Source organism: Sinocyclocheilus grahami, unplaced genomic scaffold, assembly GCF_001515645.1.
Source record: "Sinocyclocheilus grahami isolate Dianchi unplaced genomic scaffold, SAMN03320097.WGS_v1.1 scaffold696.1, whole genome shotgun sequence".
Lineage (NCBI taxonomy): Eukaryota > Metazoa > Chordata > Actinopteri > Cypriniformes > Cyprinidae > Sinocyclocheilus > Sinocyclocheilus grahami.
In genome coordinates this window covers 553114-575566 of record NW_015505875.1, presented here as the reverse complement: position 1 = coordinate 575566, position 22453 = coordinate 553114, and the positions used below count along the sequence as shown (strand labels likewise).

General features: G+C 36.4%; 1 protein-coding gene across 1 annotated transcript in view; it reads left to right on the top strand.

Moving 5' to 3' along the window:
- The window catches only part of LOC107559745 (adenylate cyclase type 1-like), a 35966-nt gene extending 26907 nt beyond the window's left edge, over positions 1 to 9059 (top strand). Inside the window, exons 14-20 of the mRNA XM_016243683.1 lie at positions 86 to 212; positions 1211 to 1327; positions 3930 to 4076; positions 4216 to 4314; positions 6389 to 6503; positions 7850 to 7974; positions 8055 to 9059. Of these exons, the coding sequence (XP_016099169.1) occupies positions 86 to 212; positions 1211 to 1327; positions 3930 to 4076; positions 4216 to 4314; positions 6389 to 6503; positions 7850 to 7974; positions 8055 to 8363 (1039 nt within the window). The 3' untranslated portion in view covers positions 8364 to 9059. The remainder of the gene's footprint in view (positions 1 to 85; positions 213 to 1210; positions 1328 to 3929; positions 4077 to 4215; positions 4315 to 6388; positions 6504 to 7849; positions 7975 to 8054) is intronic.
- The last annotated feature ends 13394 nt before the right edge of the window (positions 9060 to 22453 follow it).

Below are 22453 nucleotides of genomic sequence, written 5' to 3'. Positions count from 1 at the left end.
CTTTCTTATCTGATTATCTGATGGGTGTCATATGTGTATGTGTGTGTGTGTGTGTGTGTGTGTGTGTGTGTGTGTGTGTGTGTAGAGGTGGATTCTTTCACACACATGGCTATGACCCGGTTCTGGCAATGCTGTTGTTTTCTGGAGCTCTAGTGCTTCACTGCAGACAGCTGGACCTCAAACTCAGACTGGACTACCTCTGGGCCATCCAGGTGAGTGCACCTGTGTGTATATGCAAACATTAGGGGTTTTTGTTTCTTTGTGTGTGTGTGTGTGTGTGTGTGGTTTCAGAATGCATCATATGAACAGGCTAACGCAGAATCTATGTGAGCAAAATTGGACATGAATTTCATACAGTTCTGTGAATCCTTTTGCTCCTTGTGAGCTTAAGTATTTCAGCTCTGTGTAACATATTCCATAGTCCATTTAACAGAATTGTTCCCCAAAAATCAGTTCAGAATATGCAAAAAAACCCTCCACAGATTCAGGTCACATGCCCACAGATCGCCCACAGGCAAGTGTGAGAATAATTTGACCGAAATGAGTTTAACTGGAAATAATAGTTATAATAATAATGTGAAAGAATTACAACAAAATAACACACACACACACAGTGGTCGTTTCCTGCTCTTCTGCTCAGCAAGGCTGAATTTTTTATTTAAAAAAAATACAGTAGCAACAAGTGCTGTGAAATAATAGTAATTTTAAATGTACATTTTTTTCTATTTGAATATATTTTATAATGTGTCACATGGTCCTTCAGAAATCATTCTAATATGCTGATTTGGTGTTCAAGAAACATTTCTTATTATTATCAATGTTGAAAATAGTTGTGCTGCTTAATATTTTTGTGTGAAACTGTGCCACAATTTATTAGGAAGTTCAAAAGAAAAGCATTTATCAGAAATAGAAATCTTTTATACCATACTATGAATGTCTTTACTGTCACTTAATGAATCCTCGCTGAATAAAATATTAATTTCTTTTATAAAAAGTCCCCAAACTTTTGAAGAATAGTGAAGATTTTTTACAGAAATCACTAAATAGTAAGCATCATCAGCACTGTGATAGCAAGCTATTTCCACAGCAGCAGCGCCCTCTAGTGGATGTTTTGTTTTCAGAATATATTTTTTTTGTCTAAAACTCAGTCTAAAATCTCCAGTGACTGTAGTAAATTGTTAACATGTCAATTTGTGTGTTTTGTCCACAGGCTGAGGAGGAGAGAGATGACATGGAGAGAGTGAAGTTGGACAATAAAAGGATTCTGTTCAACCTTCTGCCTGCACATGTAGCTCAACACTTTCTGCTGTCCAACCCGCGAAACATGGTCAGATTTCATTTACAGATCACAGAGAATAACCCTAAAGACAACATGAGATACCAATTAACTTCCAATAATGTGACACATTTCTAAGCAAAATAGCAGATTCAGATGAAGTGAAGTGGGGAGTGGGGCTTAATTCATCCATCATGATGTGAGTCAATAATTATTTAGTCAAGTGGCTTGATATTGTCATCATTTACTCACCCTCATGCCGTTCCAAATCCACACAACTTTCTTCTGCGAAACACAAAAGAAGATATTTTGAAAAATGTTGGTGACCAAAAAGTTGATGGTAGCCATGGAATTCACTGGCTACCATCAACTTCTTGATTACCAGCCTTCTTCAAAATATCTTCTTTTGTGTTCAATAGAAGAAATAAACTCAGGTTTGGAACAAGGGGAGGGTGAGTAAATGATAACAGAATTGTAATTTTTAGTAAGTTATGTCATTTCATACACAGAAAACCACAAATACACACTTTCTTCAGAAAGATGTGCACAGATAAGCACAATACGACCATATACATCTATTAAGAAAGTAAACCAGGTCAGTTTTAAATTCATTCTGTCTAATAATATACATCTTAGTTGTTGTAGTTCCCAAAGTCACCACTTTATGGCAATGTTGTTATGATCCAGCTGCCAATTCGGTGAGAGGTCAGCTTAGATGCTTTGATGATAGCATGTGTTTTGATGCTATGAGATATGCATGAGATAATATTATGATTGTGTGTAGTGTAAATCCTCAGCTGCTCCATCTGGCTTTGTGATCTTACTGTCGGGCTTCATTGTGAAGCCTTGTGAACACAACAAATATGTGATTACACTCCTGTTATGCATTTTGTTATGATTTTTATGCTTGCTACATCTTTCTTTCTTTCTTTCTTTCTTTTATTTCTATATTTTTTACTTTATTTTCATCAAATAATCCTGAAAATGTATTACAGTTTCCAGAAAAAATAAGCGGCACAAACAGCGCAATTTTTAACATTGAAAATAGTTATAGAAAAGAATTATAAAAATTATAATAAGAATGATAATTTGATTAGAATGATTTCTGAATGAAAAAAAAAACCTAGAGAAATGGCTGATGAAAATTCAGCTTTTCCATCACAGAAATAAATTCTATTTTAAAATATATTAAAATAGAAAACAGTTTTAAATTGTATTTTATTTTTAAAAAAATTAAATAAGTTTTTTTAAATTCATTCTGTCTAATAATGTACATCTTAGTTGTTGTAGTTCCCAAAGTCACCACTTTATGGCAATGTTGTTATGATCCAGCTGCCAATTCGGTGAGAGGTCAGCTTAGATGCTTTGATGATAGCATGTGTTTTGATGCTATGAGATATGCATGAGATAATATTATGATTGTGTGTAGTGTAAATCCTCAGCTGCTCCATCTGGCTTTGTGATCTTACTGTCGGGCTTCATTGTGAAGCCTTGTGAACACAACAAATATGTGATTACACTCCTGTTATGCATTTTGTTATGATTTTTATGCTTGCTACATCTTTCTTTCTTTCTTTCTTTCTTTCTTTCTTTCTTTCTTTCTTTCTTTCTTTCTTTTAATCAAATAATCCTGAAAATGTATTACAGAGCAATTTTTAACATTGAAAATAATGAGAATTATAAAAATTATAATAAGAATGATAATTTGATTAGAATGATTTCTGAATGAAAAAAAAAAAACCTAGAGAAATGGCTGATGAAAATTCAGCTTTTCCATCACAGAAATAAATTCTATTTTAAAATATATTAAAATAGAAAACAGTTTTAAATTGTATTTTATTTTTAAAAAAATTAAATAAGTTTTACATTTTGTTTTAGATTGTAATAACATTTTACAATATTATTGATTTTGAAGAAATGAAAAATTTGAAATGAAATTTCTTTCAAAAACATTCAAAGATCCTACCAACCCCAAACCTTTGAATAGCAGTGTAAAATGACTAACCTCAGCTAGATTTCAGCTTGACTAAAGCATTTATGTGTCATTTAAAAAGGCAAATTATTACTTTTTTATTGACAAATTAGTCTGTCTAAAATCAAACATGCATGTAAACACTAATATTAGTTTGGTAAATAAAAATGGACAGTTATATTAATCTTTTGGTGCAATGTTTCCTGTTTACAGCCATAAGACACCAAATTGTTGCTATAGTTATATCCAAATCATAATTTTGGGAGTGACTCCTATACTCCATACATATACTGTAGAATGATAATTAAAGGGAGTCACTTCTGTATTTAAATGCGGTTGTCACTCCCAAAACTTTGCAGTGGGTACGTGGCCAATATGTCTACATAATAAATCAAATCCTTCTATTTCAGAAGAGCAAGAAAAGCTCTATTTTATGTAAACCACTGTGATGCAGTTGTATCATTGATTTTAGATGGACGTGTCCTCTACCTTTTAATATCGCTTGCAGGTTTAGCTTTGACCAATGTCAACTTGTCCAGTTCATGCATGTTGTGTGTCGTGACTAATTACCGTAGGCTTACCTTCTCTAACTGCTGTTATATTTCCAGCTCAGCCTGGATCAGTGATATCGTCCCCTGAGGGTCTCATGGCTCTTTCCTTTCTGCTCTTTCACTGTTTCAGGACCTGTATTATCAGTCCTACTCTCAGGTGGGCGTCCTGTTCGCCTCCATCCCCAACTTTAATGACTTCTACATTGAGCTGGATGGAAACAACATGGGTGTGGAATGCCTCCGGCTGCTAAACGAGATCATCGCCGACTTTGATGCGGTGAGAATTTATTGTCTCCCAGCTCGAGATATGTATGTTTTGGCTCAGTGTCTGAGTTACCTTAATCCCACTCTTGGCTAAATTTATTTCTCTCTCACACCATCTCTCCCTCTTTCTCTTTCTCTGTCTCTGTCTGTAGCTGATGGATAAGGAATGCTACAGAGACATTGAGAAGATCAAAACGATTGGCAGTACTTACATGGCTGCGGTCGGACTCGTCCCCACTGCAGAATCCAAGGTACACTGAGTGTGATTTAGATCAATCTGAAAATTAATACATGAATTTTTGCCTTATTTTCCAGTAAAATGATCTAAATGAATTTAAAACAAGATTATTTGAGGAGCAAAAAGGCTTGATTTTAGAGAATGCACTTTTCTAAAGTTTGGGGTCGGTAAGATTTGTCATTTTTATTTATTTATTTAATTTATTTATTAAGTAATTTGTGTCTACCGAGGCTGGATTTATTTGATCAAAAATACAGTAAAAAAATCTGTAATATTGTGAAATATTATTACAATTTAAAATAACTGTTTTCGATTTTAATATATTTAAAAATGTAATTTATGTGATGACAAAGCTGAATTTTCAGCATCATTACTCCAGTCTTCATTGTCACAAGATCCTTCAAAAGTAATTTTAATTTGCTGATTTGCTGCTCAAGAAACAGAATAGAAAGTTAAAAGAACAGCTTTGTTTTTTTTAAGTATACATTTAACAAGATTTAGTGAGGTTTACACTTAAAAAGTTCAAACACACACTTCAAATTTGATTTTATCTAAAGTTACACAATTTCTCAAGTACATTTATTTTAAGGATGTTTAGATATTTTTAAAGTAAACAATACAAATGTATCAAATAAGACCGTGTGTGTGTGTCTTTTTGTGTGCGTGTATAATTGTGCTTGTAAGGTCTTGAAAAGTGAGAGCATTAAGAGAGAACTTGTGTGTGTGTGTGTGTGCGTGTGTGTGTGTATAATTGTGCTTGTAAGGTCTTGAAAAGTGAGAGCATTAAGAGAGAACTTGTGTGTGTGTGTGTGTGTGCGTGTGTGTGTGTATAATTGTGGTTGTAAGGTCTTGAAAAGTGAGAGCATTAAGAGAGAACTTGTGTGTGTGTGTGTGTGCGTGTGTGTGTGTATAATTGTGCTTGTAAGGTCTTGAAAAGTGAGAGCATTAAGAGAGAACTTGTGTGTGTGTGTGTGTGTGCGTGTGTTTGTATAATTGTGCTTGTAAGGTCTTGAAAAGCGAGAGCATTAAGAGAGAACTTGTGTGTGTGTGTGTGTGTGTGCGTGTGTATAATTGTGCTTGTAAGGTCTTGAAAAGTGAGAGCATTAAGAGAGAACTTGTGTGTGTGTGTGTGTGTGTGTGTGTGTATTTGTGTGCGTGTATAATTGTGCTTGCAAGGTCTTGAAAAGTGAGAGCATTAAGAGAGAACTTGTGTGTGTGTGTGTGTGTTCAAGCTAATCTCAGTTTGGGTATATTTGCATTTGGCCTTGAAAATCATGTCATGGCACCACTCAAACCTGCCTCTGCTTTCAAAGCAAAACCAGTATCAAATGCGAACACACGTGTGTGTTTGTTTTTCTGTCATAGTGGAGACTTTCCATTGACTTCAGTTATTTTTATAATGAGCTAATGATATTTTCTCCTAACCCTAACATAAACACAGCCCACGGCTTAATTAAAGGTATAGTTAACATGAAAATGAAAATCCTGTCATCATTTACTCACCCTCATGTTGTTCCGAATCTGTGTGCGTTTCTTTGTTCTGTGGAATCATGTATTTACCCTCATTTACCCTCACTCTAAACCTGTAGGATTCCTAAATTGAACACAAAAGAAGATGTTCAGAATGTCCCAGCTTCCCTTTTCCATATACCAAAAGCAAATCCCATTTGCACATCCTCATATTCATATAGCAGAGGTCAAGATTTTGAGAGAATAACAATAACAGTCTGTTTCGAACACAAAGCTATGAAATGACTTAAGAAAACTTGGAAGGATGTAGAATTAACTACTTTTATAGTGCTTTTGTGTCTGTTTTGGAGCTTGACAGCTCCTGGTCACTGTGCTACATTGTTTGGAAAATAAGAGCAGTGTGAACATTCTTCAGAATATCTTCTTTTGCGTTTCACAAAAACATCAAACAGGTGAGTAAAATGATGACAGAACTTTGTGTTTTTGGCTGAAATATTCCCATATTCTGATCCTAAAATCATCCAAACAATTACTCTGTTTATTATCGTCATTTCACAACAAGAGGTGGTAGTATATGAATAAAGTTTTTCTGTTTTCTCTCTGTTCTCCCCGAATAGGTAAAGAAGTCCATTTCTGTGCACCTGTGCACAGTGGCTGATTTTGCCATTGAGATGTTTAACGTACTGGATGCGATCAACTACCAGTCCTACAATGACTTTGTGCTTCGAGTTGGTGAGTGACCTTGTTAGAGCGAGGTGTCAGTCGTATGTGTGCTTCTGTATAAGTGGAGGAAATGCGTCAGTGAGTGTGGACATTGTGCCAGACATCCCGCATCCAGTAGGATGTCCTGAGCGTAACTTTGTAGGGAACAGATTACATACACAGTTATACACACATGCATGAACAAGCTACACTACATACACACTTCTTTACAAAATGCAAAACCTTTCTGTCATGAATTTAAACACCTCTCTATTAAAGCATTAGTGGTATGCTGCTGTTAATATATACTCATAGACTCTAGTTGCCGAGTAGATTATTATTATTTATTTTATTTGTATTTTTTTTGGGCAAACTGAAGGTTTAGCACAGGGAGCTGCTCAGAAAAACATTTTTAATGAGAAGGGCAGAACTGGCACAATCCTGTAAAACTGGCCCAAATGAGCAATCTGTAATTACATTTTTAATCCGCTTGACAAGTCACATTTGCAAATATAAAATTGCAGTTATGAGAAGGAATTTTACAATATACTAATGACAAAATGTAATAGCTTTCTCCACCAAGGCCACATGGTCAGGAAAAATAAGATGAAATTATAATTTTTATATTTAGTATTTCAGTTTTTTCTTGCCACACTGTCTGTTTTTATTTAATTAAATCTTTATTTATTTATTTTTTAATTTAGCAAGGATGCATTTCATTAATCAAAAGTGAGAGTAAAGACATTTATAATGTTACAAGAATATTTCTATTTCAAATAATTACTTCTATTACTTTCTATTCATCTATTTAAACAAGTATCACGGATTCCACAGAAATATTAAGCAGTTTTCAAAAAATATTAAAAAAAATATTAAACTGTTTGCAACTTTGTTAATAATATGAATTGATTGTTAAACAGCAAATCAGCATGATTTCTGAAGGATCATGAGAAAATGCTGAAATTCAGCTTTACCATTACAGGAATAAATTACATTTGAATATATATTAAAATACAAAACATATTTCAAATTGTAATAATATTTCACAATGTTTTTTATTAGTAGTTTGTGTGTGTGTGTGTGTGTGTGTATATATATATATATATTGCATGTAGAAATTATTTTTGATACCTCCAGACCAAGAAAAATAATGTTTATTATATATGTTTAAAATAATAATATTTCACAGTATTACTGTTTTTACTGTATTTTTGATCAAATAAATGTAGCCTTGGTGAGCATAAGAGACTTGAAGTACATTAAAAAAGTCTTACCAACCCCAAATTTCTTAACAGAATCTATTTTGCATGGAAAAATTACAGTTAAAGGGACATTAAATCTGATTACTTAATCATTTTTGTTGATTCCTTGATCAGGAATCAATGTGGGTCCAGTGGTTGCCGGCGTAATTGGGGCTCGCAGGCCTCAGTACGACATCTGGGGAAACACAGTCAACGTCGCCAGCAGAATGGACAGCACTGGCGTTCAGGGGAAAATACAGGTAAAACAAACACACCATCATTTTAATAAACCAGCATGCTACTCCAAACAAATCTGACATTATTTGCCTCATCATCCCAGGTGACCGAGGACGTCTTCCGCCTACTCTCTGGTTATTATCACTTCCAGTGTCGTGGCCAGGTCAGCGTGAAGGGCAAAGGTCAAATGCTCACCTACTTTCTGGAGGGCCGAACCGTGCAAGGTGGGCAGCACATGCGACCCAAGAGCCCCGAGCACGGGTCAAGCCCTTGCATCCGGACCAAACTGGGATCAGCACCTGCTGTCAGCAGCTACGGGGTGAAAAGTCACACCGTAGGGCACGTTAGCACCCCAAACAACAGCATTATGTACCTGCCCTCTGTTTCCGTCGACATGGAGATGGAGGTGTGATCGCCAAGAAGACTGGTTCTATGGTGATCAATCGATGCATTAGTAAATCAGAGGCAGGGAGGGAAACCGAGCACAATGTAGGAAGAAAGATGAAAAACGAGGAGAGACGAGACAGTCTTTGCACTGAGGAGAGAAACATTCAAACGTGCCAAACCGAGAAAGGCTCTCCCCCCTTCACGCAAGTACATAATAAGCATGTATGTCTTTCCGTGTGCACGTATGCGTGTGTTTCAATGAGTCTTCCCCGACCAACAGGATATCAGGGTCTCCTAAACGGGAGCATGCGATCTACTGCAAAAGGCAGCTTCACACCAGCCGAGGAGACACATACCCAGCGTCTGTGTGCATGTGTTATCTTGCATCTGAAAATGTCAAGAGATGCCACGGCGATTAATATTTTGAACATGTGAGTGGTGAGGACCAAACATTTCGTTTATAACAGCGCTGTATTTTGTACGAGACTGAGTCAGGGCAGTTTCTGAGACGACAGAACACGTGTTGGGTTTTTCCCACAAAGACAAAGGAAAAGATGGTTCCTCATATTGAGATTTGCTTTGAATAAATTGTTTACATGAAGAACACGTCACAGGTTTACAGACCTGATAGCAAAGTTATTCCCAGCTCTTCAGTTTTCAGGCACTCGTCTGCAGTTGCAGAGAGAAGGAGAGAGAGAGAGAGGGGCAGAAATACTAAACAACCGCAGTGAATCAGAGACTGCAATGATTTACTAGTGAATGCTAACACTATCCTGTTTTGTAATCATTTACAGAAAGTCGTCGAGTCTGTGACGTGGGTAAATGTTTAACTTTACGTGGGATGAATCAGCACAGTTTTCCTGTATGCGATGTTTGTACGCACTTGGTGCTTGGACAAAACATCTGTATGCACTTGCTGCTGCCCTTTGCCCTCTGGGAAATGCTTTCCAGTAATAACATGACAACCGATCCCATTGCGTTTAATAAGCGCCAAGGACATGAAATATCTATACAATCGAGAAGTCAGCACAATCGAGGCTGTCACTGATAATACTATTCACAAAAAGCAACCAAATTGGCTTCCAGTATGTGATCAAATGGCTTATTATACATTTATTCCACACATATTTGGTCTGTGGTTTTTCTAAGTGGCACTTCACTTTCAGATTCTCCTATCAACAGTAGCATCTCTCACTGTGCTTGCGGAACGATCTTTACCACGCGGTTGAACATGCATGATATTTTAGTGCTGGATGTGTCATGTGCTCTCTAGATCTTAGGTTAAGCATCTGTTTCAGAGAATGCAAACATCTCAAACCTGCTCTCGGTTTGGAAAGCCTCACGAGCCTCATTTCAGATTTCAGAACGATCTTTTGATTTTCTTTATGTGCCATTACTATATCTTTGATAGATTTCCCATGATGCCTAGGCAATGAAGTTTGGCTTCAAGCATGACGTTCTGCATGTCCCTCTCAGCATGCTGTAATTCTGTCACGTCGCTCTATTTGATAACTGATTTGTGTCTCTAATGCATGCCTACTGCAAAAAGAAAACCAAGGGTGAAAAGTGTCGAAGATATGTTGCGAGACTTGCTTTAGTAGCACAGCATGAGTCCAGAATAATGGCCTTGATGAACCGAAACATCTTTTTTTGTTATCCGATGGCATATCCGCTTACCTGGTCCATGCGCGGTGCTGTGGGGGAAAGCTTTCTGGGAGTTTTGTAGCATTGGCGCCTTGTCAAGCTGAAGTGACTGCCTTTTTATCCAGGGTCTGTTAGAGAAAGTGTATCTCTTTGAATATGTGCCAACACATACGGTTACCAATATATCAAACTGTGTGCTTTTATAGTGCAACTTTGTGTGCATTCGGTTCCGTTTCGAACTTTATGGACTCATATGGACTGACTGAACCACGTGGGGCTCAATACCGACTCGCAAATGGGCTATTCCTTTTTATTTTTTGATGTTTAATTCATGTTAAGCTACGTATTCAGGAATGCTCTCTCTGATTATATTTTTCGCCGCATTAGGCTTCATTGACCATGTACGGAATTTCACATATTTATTAAGGTAAAGTAAGGAGCTGTTCATTCGAGTTACATATATGTCGATTTTTGTTTTTTATTTAATGATTATGAATGCCAAATGCCAAAATGCTTATTGTATCACTGAATATTTCAGATTCTATGATCCAACAAATGTAGCCAAACAGCTAAATGGTTCTATTTGATATGGCTTAATATGATCTATTTTGACTACAGTGGCCTAACTTACTGCTGTTATGAACATTAATGATATATTAACTTTAATAATGCATAAAGTGTGCACAGTAAAATTATAGAATAGATTTTCATGTCGATTAGATATTTTCATATTTGATACGGGTCAAAATTATTGTACGTATTAAATATATTGTAGAGTAAACGAAAAGAGTATTTTATTGATGATTTGTAATATTTGTGCTCTTTTTGGGGTTGCAATGTATTTATTGCGATGGTTCTATGTGAATGTAAATTTCATATTTACGAGATCTTTTATACTTGTGTTTGCACTGTTCGGGAATAAAATAACAATGAGAGATGATGTGGGGCTTCTGCGTGCTGTTTGCAATGGTTGTGCTGTCATGGCCGTGGCCTTGACATTGAATAAGGAGACGTCAATCTATGGACTGATTGTGAGAGTCAATGACCTGGGCATTATGACATTGTTTAACTGGAGAAAAATAACTGGGGCAAACAAGGAAGATTCAGATCTTTTCTTTTTATTCTCTTCTCTTTTCTTTTTTTATTGTATTTTATTAAAAACCACAAAATGTCCCATGTCCCACACAGGTCCATGTCTTCTTTTTATTTTAACGGTTCATTTTATTTTATTGAGAATGACGGAAAACCAGTTTCCTAACCCACAAAAGTCCATGTTTTCCTGCCTGGGTATTTGCATTATGAAATAAACAGCAGTGCTTCAGAACATCGAGGCTTTAGGAACTGCCGTAGATCCGGCCTATTGTCCCACTTCTCTTTTCTGCATATTTCCACGGCTTTCCGACCAGGAGCTGCGTTTTTTCATATACAGGATGTGCCCGTTCCTAAGCATTTTAGGGAACAGGGGAAAACAAAGAAGTCTTATCAGGCTGGCATGTGTAAGTAGCAAATAGACAGGATGTAACACATGTGCTGGACACAACTTGCAAATGTTATTTATGAGAGAGAAACTTACACAATCACATCAGGGTGGACCTTTCAGCATGACCCACGCTCGTCACTTTAGTTACTGGTTATATCAAACCTCACTCTTAACTTTACATAGTGTCAACTTGACATTACCCTGCATCTTGTAGTATAAACCATCCTTCCCTACCCAACAACAGAGGAAAAAGAATTTAAACAGACGTCATATGACTGCAAAATGAATTTCACCTTAAAATGAAATTTGTGTAATTATTTACCCAACCTCTTCTTGTTCTAACCCTGCACTTTCTGTGGAATACAATAGAAGTTGCACCAAACCTAATGCAGTCTTGACATGCTATATTTGAATAAACGTGAATGAAATTTCACAGAAAGTTACAGCTGAAAGATTTCTAGCAAGACATTACTTTTTGGTTTGTTTGTCACTTAAAGTGTAATGTGGATTCAGAACACTTGTTCAGTTGTGTGTAAATTAAAAATTCATTCATTATCTACCACCCTCGCGTCACTCTAAATTTGTATGACTTGTTCAGTCAAATAAAATGTCTAAGATGCTCTTTTTCATACAATAAAACTGCATGATGCTCATGGCTGTCAAGTTTAAAATTTAGCTTGATGCAAAAGTTTGGGGTTGGTAAGATTTTTATACGGAGCCCCACACATGGCATGCAGGAAAAAAATAGTAGGCTAAATTGTGTGCACGATTTACTGTTTCATTCCCTTGATTTATACATTTTGCACACGATTTACTAATTTGTTCCCTCTATTTGCTAAAATAGGATTTTTTTGTCCTGTAAATTGTACGCACGATTTAGCAAATCGAGGGAACGAAATAGTAATCATGTGCACGTTTTAGTACATCGAGGGAACGAATTAGTAAATCGTGCACACAATTTATTTATTTATTCTTGCATGTATTTTTAAATGATTTTGAAAGAAATCTATTATGCTTACCATGTAAGGCTGCATTTATTTGATCAAAAATACAGTAAAACAAATATTGTAACAATGTAAAATAACTTTTATTAAAATATTTGATGGTGCTTTAATATATTAATACATATTAAAATGTAATTGAATCCTTTGATGGCTGAATTTTAAGCAGTCTTCACCAGTCTTCAGTGTCACATAAAAACATAAAAAAGTTGTGCTGCTTAATATTTCTGTGGAAATTGTAATACATTTTTTTTCAGGCTTCTCTGATGAATAGGAAAGAAAAATGTTAACATTTGTAACATTATAAATATCTTTACTGTCATTTTTGATCAATTTATTGCATCCTTGCTGGATAAAAGTTGTAATTTCTTAAAAAAAAAAAATCTTGTACATCTTACACATGGTACTAGTGTATATACCAGGGGTCTCATTCATAAAATGAGAAACTGTCCTACATTGGATAAGATCATTTCTCAAATGTGCATACGTGTGATTCAGGGAAATTAATATATGTACAAAAAACATGCCTCTCTTCCAGATGTAAAATCTGTAAATCAAAAATGATCTTGAAATTGCGCACAGCTAAATGGTTTCAGATCTCCGCCTCCAACGAGATTTGCTTAGATTTCCAAATTCCTGCAGTACTCGGACTCTCTGCCACAAGGAAACGTGCGTACGCCTGCTTAGAACCTGACGAGGCACTAAGCACTTTTCTACATCAAAGACCGTTTTTATAAATCTGAACATTTTCATAAATGAGGCAGGATTTGAATGGAAGTTCACTTGCACAGCTTAAAGTTCACCCAAAAATGAAAATTCTGTCCTATACTCACCCTCCACTTGTTCCAAACCTGTATGAGTTTCTTTCTTCCGCTGAACACAAAAGAAGATATTTTGAAGAATGTTGGTAACCAAACAGTTGCTCGTAGACTTCCATAGTATTTTTTCCACACTATAGAAGTCAATGGTTACTCACAACTGTTTGGTTGCCAACATTCTTTAAAAAATTAAATGAGTAAAACTCATTTTACACTTACATTAAATAATTATATTAATAAAAGTGTTTATTTTGCTTTTTCTTCTCTAACTCAAAAAACTGGTGCATGCATGTGACCCTACTCACCTGTCCCCATTCACTTTCATTCTATGGAAAAGAGCAGATAAATTCTGCCTAACATCTCCATGAGTGTTCTATAGAAGAAAGTAAGTCATACAGGTTTGAAACCGCTTGAGGGCGAGAAAGTGATGACAGAATTTGTGTGTGTGTGTGTAAGTGTGTGTGAGTGTGCGTGTGTATGTGTGTGTGTGTGTGTGTGAACTATCCCTGCTGAATTACCTGTGCCACTATACGCAATGGAATAATCAGCCCTGCCTATTGAACCAATTGTGAGTTAACAAGGAGCTTTGCTTATGGAAAATCTCCAGTCTGTCCTGTAACTTATGCAGCAGTGTCAGATCAGGCCTGGGCTTGCTTTTTCAGTTCTTAACCAAGCCCATTCCTTTCCTCATCTCTCAAATGATAATCTCTGCCCTCCAGCACAGTGTCAATCACATTGTATTCAGCGCTCACAATGACTTTCGTACGAAGATGCTCTCGCTCACTCCCATTTTTCCTCCCATCAAACGCCCTGCCAGAACTTGTCTTTTCCCCCTTTTTAACTGTCGGTCCCCTCTTACTGGAAACTGTAAACGATTCCTGCTAAATGAAGATGTGTGTGTACTCTGTGTACATGCTGATGAGTAAGGCGTAGGAGTGTTTATTACCTGCGGGGAGGAAATGACTCATGACTTTTTTTATGGCTGACATACCAAGATAAACAGCAGCGCTAACAGATCATCAGCTTGCACACTTCAAGGCCATCTGCTGTTGAGATCACAATGACGCGGCTACTTGATTGGATAAGATGGCCTCAGATCAGCATGGGGCTAATGATCAATTTCCACTTCGAGTTAGCCAACTGAACAATTGTGACAAAACACACACAGCTTTCAGGCATTCAGTACAAGGCTATTCAGTATGGACAGCATATCTGAGAGGAGGATCTAGCGGTGGACCCAAAGTTGCCCAAGACTGGGTTTGTGATGGTTTGTGTGCACTGATGAAAGCGTGTTTTTTATATTATGATTTTACGCAAGCTACGGCGTGCTCTATTTTAAGATCATAAAACACACAAATAAAACTGTCAAGTACTGATTGTGGTAATTAGTGTTCAGAGTCATCTCTGTTGAAATGCTGAACACAGGTTCTTTGCATAATACATGAGTTTCATATGTTGCTATTTGTTATTAAGTTGATAAACATTTACCTAACATAATACCAACCCATCATGAAAAGTAGCTAGTTTTAAACATTTAAAATGGGGATTTTGGCCTATCTTGACTTCTGGACTGAAACCAACAATTAATGTTAAAATGTATTGAATTGATATGCATTTAATTGCAGCAAACAATATTTTAGTTATGTATTGTTCAAACTCTGCTACAAAAGTTACTGATAATCAAACAAATGTTTTTTCCTAAATGTATGGAAAATGTAAAGTTTATCGATAATAAAAAACAGCATTTCAACCTTCCAAAGCTGAATTTAGACTAAATTATGCAACCCTGTTACCAATTCATTAGTGCCTTGAGTGTAAGAAAGGCGCATTACAAATAACATTTATTATTTATTATTATTATTATTAATTCTAACATAGTTTTTGGATTATAAATGTTTTTATTTAATATTTATTGTATTTACATTAATATTATTTTATTTTGAAAAACAAAACAAAAAAACAACACAAATCAGGGTTTTGAACAAAGTGTTGCATATGTTAGTAACTGAGAACCTTCTCAGAACTTTGACTTACATTCTAGCAAGGTTCTCTCAAAGTTATTAACAAACATTCGTCCAGTAATATTAACAGAAAGTTTATTCAAGGTTATCTAGATGTTCGTCAAGGTTACTACATGTTTCAGAATGTTCAAAGAAAAGTCAAACTAAAAGTAATAATAAAAGTAACATTCCCATAATGTTTGCAAAATTATAAAATTGAATGTTCTTTTAATCAATCTCTCTCTCTCTCTCTCTCTCTCTCTCTCTCTCTCTATATATATATATATATAAAGCTCATATATTCTAAAAGTGAAGCACCTCTTTTCACAGGCCGTTTGTTAAAAAAAGGGCCTTGTACTCTTTTTGTGAAACGTGCCACACTTTCCAGGTTGCCCTCAAAAATACAATGAAGGCTTTCGGCGGTGTCTCCTTGTTAGAATGTGCAATCTGTATCATCAATCACACTCTCAAACAATGAAACTCAGTTGCATGGATTAACAAGCTCATACTTGGCAACATGAAAGACACCAAAATAGCAGCAATACAGACTCCACCATTCATTTCAGAATACGATGAGTTTTGCACAGCAGGTCGCAGTGTAATGGGCTTTTGGCAGATCATCAATCCACTTTACTGCCACCAACAAAAAGCATGACTCACCGGTATAATAATTACATTTAAGTATTAGCTACAATACTTTTAGTTGTAAGATTTTACTGATGCAAGTAATCAGGAATATTCAGAGAACTATGTGGCGTGAGAGGTCATTGTCATCGAAATGGAATGTTTTATGAGGATCACGGCAGTAAATATGAAGAAATGGCATTCTTTATACTGTAGTCAGAGCTTGCTAACAGGAGGGAGGCATTTTATAATTGGTGACTCTTTATCAGTATTTCAAATATGTGTTTGTTGACTTTAATTTGTCTTTTTATGCCTTTTAACAAATGGAACAATAGAGAATGACTGTAAAAAGTGGGAAAGATAAAGGATAAAATCAGCAGACTGACATGGAATCTACACCTGCAAATTTCCATAAACAGATTTCTGGAAATAATAATAATAATAATGTTTACAAAAAAAGTGTTATGTGCATCATGTTTGATTAATGAATGTTTTGGCTAATTTAAAAATGTCACTGTTATTGAGATACATTTTTTTTCTATGTTTGAAGCTCTGGCTTGCCAACTTTTTCATATTGTTATTAGTAATGCCATGTTTTACTATACTTAAATAATTTCCACAGAAATCTGCGGATGTTAAAAAAAAAAAAAAAAAAAACCCTGCAGAAAATGTTAGTAAGATTTTTTTTTTTTCTGAAATAAATACTTTCATTCAGCAAGGATGCATTAAATTCAAAAGTTACAGCAAACACATTTATACTCTTACAAACTATTTTTATTTGAAATAAATGCTGTTTTGAAATTTCTATACGTTATATTGTATATTCATTCTAAAAATTATACATTTCATTCTATAAATTACCCTGAAAAAAGTATCAAAGTTTCCACAAAAAAAGCAGCACAACTGTTTTCAACACTGATAATAAGAAATGTTTCTGGATCATGAGACACTGAAGACTGGAGTAATGACTGCTGAAAATTCAGCTTTGCCATCACAGGAATAAATTATATTATGTATAATTTAAATTAAAATAATAATAATAATAATAATTCTTACCAACCCCAAACTGTATATCTGCAGATTATGTTCGGCCTGCATCGTGAAATTTGCATCCCACAGGAGTGGCTCGACTCTGACGTGTCAACATCATTGTATTGTACTGCAGGTTACTTAAATTCTGTCAGGTTTGATGAGTGATCTGTAACAGACAGTAAAGGAGTCAAAAGTTAAGCTAGCATTATGACATCTGCCAAAAATCTGTCCATCTCTGCTGTTAAAAGTGAAGACATAATCACATTTGTTGAATTCGAGAACTGTGGGATTGCCCAGCTTCAGATGACATAAATGAGAGAGTGTGTGTGTGAGAGTTTATGTATATAAATGAGTGTTAGACATGCCTGAACTTTACCGTTGGCCAAATAAACACCTCTCGTCGGGCCATTTCCATGCTGGCTGGAGAGACGAGCCAGAGGAAGCCACACACAATGGAGGCCTGCGCATGAGAGCGCATATGAGAACGTTTTCCCACACACACTTGCACACACACACATGAAATCATTTTGACACTTTGACTTCTATGCATTATGCCCACATAACCACAAAAAATACACTACATCTGAACCGATAATGGAGTCAAACTGCCGTTGACTTACAGACCACAACGATTTCCTGACGTATTAACCACCAAGAAAGAAAGAAAATTCTTGGGGTCCAGTGAGGTAAGACTAAGTCATCCTATATGTGTGTGTACATCTCAGGAATAAAGGCTTGCATGAGAATTGATGGAAATGCATGCTGTGACAGGAGTTCTGGCACCAGAGCAGATGCTTCTTTAAACAACAAACATGCGTGGTCACACCCACAATCATCTATGATATTTCTGTTCCAAAGTCATGCATTCATAACCAGCAAACATTTCATTCAACCCTTGAAGGGCAGTGTGGGTGAAAGGTGGCGTGTGTGATGGACTGTGTGTGTGTGTGCATGTGAGCTTGTGTATGTATGTCACTACTTTCATCTTACATTTCAGTTCAGATGGTATGAAGCTCAGAGGTCTCTGACTAAACTGATAGATCCTTCATAAGTGTGCATGTGTGTTGCACAGACATCTGTAAGGATTTAAGATGCACTAATTTAAGACCACTTCTCTTCTCTGTCTACATGGCATCACTAGGTTCTGTCATTCAGAAACATGACTTTTCATATCACTGCTATGCTGATGACATTCAACTCTACCTCTCATTCCATTCTGATGATCCGACGATAGCTGCTCGCATCTCAGCATGTCTAACAGACATTTCTTGTTGGATGATGGACCATCACCTTCAACTCAACCTGGCTAAGACAGAACTGCTTGTGGTTTCAACAAACCCATCACTTTATCAAAATTTCACCATCCAGTTAGGCTCATCAACCATAACTCCTTCAAAAACAGCTAGAAACCTTGGAGTTGTGATTGACGATAAGCTGCATTTCTCAGACCACATTGCTAAAACTGCCTGGTCCTTCAGATTTGATTTATACAACATTAGGAAGATCAGGCCCTTTCTTTCAGAACATGCAACACAACTCCTTGTTCAAGCTCTTGTTCTGTCCAGGCTGGGGTAGCGTCTGGACCAATCAAATACACAATATATATTTTGTTTTTATATTTAACAAATACTCTGTAACCCCCCTCAGTTAACAAGCCATATGAGGACCCATGAACCCTTCCCCCCAAATGCGTAACACCCCAGGAAGCCGAATAGGCACCTGGTTGCATGGCAACCAACGCTGATATCACTGGGTTTATTGGCCAAAAGATCCCCAAATGCCATTACGGTATTCCCATATCCCATCACTGTCCTCAGAACGGCTTTGGTTTTACCTCAAGGCATGTGGAGCAACACAACAAAAAGCCTCTTAAAAACGTATTTGCGTCTATGCACTGCTGCCTTCAAATACACTCACCTTCATCAGAGAGGAACGTTAGCCTTTAAGGCCATTATAGAAATCAATAATGTCAACAGTCTTGCTCCTTTATAACACCCTGATAGCTTCGACAAGGACAGTGGGGCGTTATTTAAGGCATTTTGATCTTTAATAGTCTTGCTTAACTGACCAGAGACTTTAACCACAATAAGAAACCTCATGGCAAAGTGATACCGGTCTGAATGATTGCACCACACTATGGCGGAAGCCCTCAATCAAATATACTCACTCAGTTTGCGTTTGATCATGGTCTCTGACTCCTGTGTCCTCTTGTGTCTTTTCCGGGACGGGGAGCCACAAGTCCTCACTTCTGGCTCTTGTAGCTGTGTGTGTGTGTGTGTGTGTGTGTGTGTGTATGTGTGTGTGTGTGTGTGTATGTATAATATATATATATATATATATACACCTTGCTACGTGTACTGCGTTAGGCTAACCGAGACTTGTCATTCGCACTTATATATTGTTGCTCTTTTGTTAGTTTTGACTGCTTTTATTGTCCTCATTTGTAAGTCGCTTTGGATAAAAGCGTCTGCTAAATGACTAAATGTAAATGTAATGTAAATGTAAATGAATAGAAAGAGATGCAGTTTATTATGTCACACATACAATATACCATTGTAATGCACTGCAACTAAAGATACAAACACAACATAGGCTCATTGGAAAAAGTGTCTCCTACATCTCTCTGTCTTCTCTATTTACTCTACACACCTATACAGGTGCATCTTTCTGATGTTGTCTGTGGTTCAGGAGTGGCTTAACAAGAGGAATACGACAACTGAAGCCAAAACACGTCTGTGTGTGGTGGCTCTTAATGCCTGGACCCCAGCCTCAGTCCATTCCTTGTGAAGTTCACTCAAATTCTTGAATCGATTTTGCTTGACAATCCTCATAAGGCTGCGGTTCTCTCGGTTGGTTGTGCATCTTTTTCTTCCACACTTTTTCCTTCCACTCAACTTTCTGTTAACATGCTTGGATACAGCACTCTGTGAACAGCCAGCTTCTTTGGCAATGAATGTTTGTGGCTTACCCTCCTTGTGAAGGGTGTCAATGATTGTCTTCTGGACAACTGTCAGATCAGCAGTCTTCCCTATGATTGTGTAGCCTAGTGAATCGAACTGAGAGACAATTTTGAAGGCTCAGGAAACCTTTGCAGGTGTTTTGAGTTGATTAGCTGATTGGCATGTCACCATATTCTAATTTGTTGCGATAGTGAATTGGTGGGTTTTTGTTAAATGTGAGCCAAAATCATCACAATTAAAATAACCAAAGACTTAAACTACTTCAGTCTGTGTGCACATGTCAACATTATTGATAGGTTTAGTGTTTAGAGTAAGTGGTGCGTTATTTTAAAAGACGATAGAGCATTAAGATTTTAGCACCACTCCCCAAACATTTAATTTCCACACTGCCATTATATGTACAACAACATAATAAAATGTTACCAGATTCATGTTCATCTGTTTTGGATAAAACTAAACACTAAAAAAACTAAAAACTTAGCACTACTCAATGGACATTCACTTTGAAAGTATCGTGACAGGTCCAAGAGTATATTTAGGAGAAATATCACCACTGGTATGTTTTTCCAATGAGCCTTGGTTGTACAAATAAGTCTATAATACCTGAAAAAAAACTATCCATTAGCAATACCCTTTCATCTCAATGGAAGTTTTGCTGATGCAGGACCCCTGAAATTATGCAATTTGAATTTTGGGACCACAGAACATTTTAGGTCAATCATATGTGCCATAAACTGCACATGACTAATCACTCTACAGCTGCACAATGTCATGTGTACACTGATTGACTGATAGTCCCACAAGAAGGTGCACAGTGCCAATATATTTATGTGAAATATTAGCAATATATACTGCATATGGGTAAGTTGGAATACATTGGTAATTTTAAATAACCGACAATGGATAAATATGCTTTTTTGGGTCAAGATAGTGTAATTACAACATCTACCAGCAGGGTCTAACCTGTTATTCTAACCAGCTACACCTTCACCCCTGATCACAAAAGAGAGAATTATAGCCTTTATGGAGGCAAAGACTAAAGGCTAACGGTAAAATGTTACATAGACTTCCATTCATACGTATGTGAAAGAGGGAGACCGGAAACACAAAAAAAATTATACAATCACAGCGTGACAAAAACTCTGCTGCAGGTTTACAGCATTGCATGAAGCATTTTTTAATTTTTGGTATTTATTATTATTTGTTATAGGCTGATTTATTTATTTTAATTCATAGAGTGACTTTATATCATGTCCATTGTAGTTTCTGAAGAAAAATTGCATGTTCAAAATCTAGTGTGACCGCGGCTTAAATGCAAATGCTACTCAAAACATTTTTTGTTTTGTTTTTGTGAGTGATCCACACTTCTGTTATTTAATCAGAAAGTCTCTTGTGTCCGTCTGTATGTTTTTGCCTTCTTTGATGGCTCTTTTTAGAGTTAAACATGAGCGCTTTTGCAATGCACATGTCCTGCAGTTTATGTTGGTTCTGCTGATGTCATTGTGGGTGTGCATGTTGTTTCTCACTCTTTTAAAGTGGTTCTGGCCCTGACCCTAAATGACACTGTTTTGGTGACTTTTTTTCAGTCTCTTTGATGTCAGAGTTAAGAACACATCAACCTCCCGAGATCCCTGAGACAACATTTCTAAATGTCTCTCCTTAACAACAGATTTACTTCATTAAGCTTTTCATGGAAAATCAAATTCAAGAGTCTGAGGATATTTTGTCAGCTCTTGCCCTCCCACGAGGCTTAACACACTTCCACATTCCTTTATTCAGAATAACAAGGTCATGTGAGTATGTTGTGAATAAAGGTGGGCTTGACGGGGGTTGAGTGGGGGTACTCCATGCAGATGGCTATTTAAGGACAATGACCTGATGTTTTCATGAATGTATTGCCTCAAGAGGGTTACATTTTGTAAACTAAATGTCTGACTGGTTTGTTTTGTCTTATCTGAGCTGAAAACACAAACATAGAAGCCCAACTGTGGATGGAAACATGCACATGTCTTCTGTCGGACAATAAAACTAACACCTGTCATACTACGACAGACACACCACTTGCCATTTAGTGACATGCACAAGTGCACTCTTGTTTAAGTAACACGCACTGTAAACATAACCCCAGCTCTATCCAGCGGCTGGAAATGTCTTTTTCTGTAAGATTTAGGGATGTCAGCGAACAAAAAACAAACAGGACGTTTACTTGTGGATTAAAAAATAACAAATAAACTGAAACAAAAAAAAAGTAAATCAATATTTTTAACTCATATGGAAGCCCTATGGTCTCGCATTGAAATTTGATCAACAAATGTTGCTTTTTTGAGATATTTTCGTTAACCTTGACATTACAAAAGTAGTTTTCTTAAGCTCTAAAATATAAAGATTTTTTTTCTTGGTCTTGTTTTATTTTATATATATATATATATAATTAAATACATTAAATTGATCTAAAGTGACAGTAAAGGCATTTAAAATGTTGCAAGAGATTTCTATTTCAAGCTAATGCTGTTCATTTAACTTGTCTATCATCCTTCTGTTTTTGTTTCCACAAGA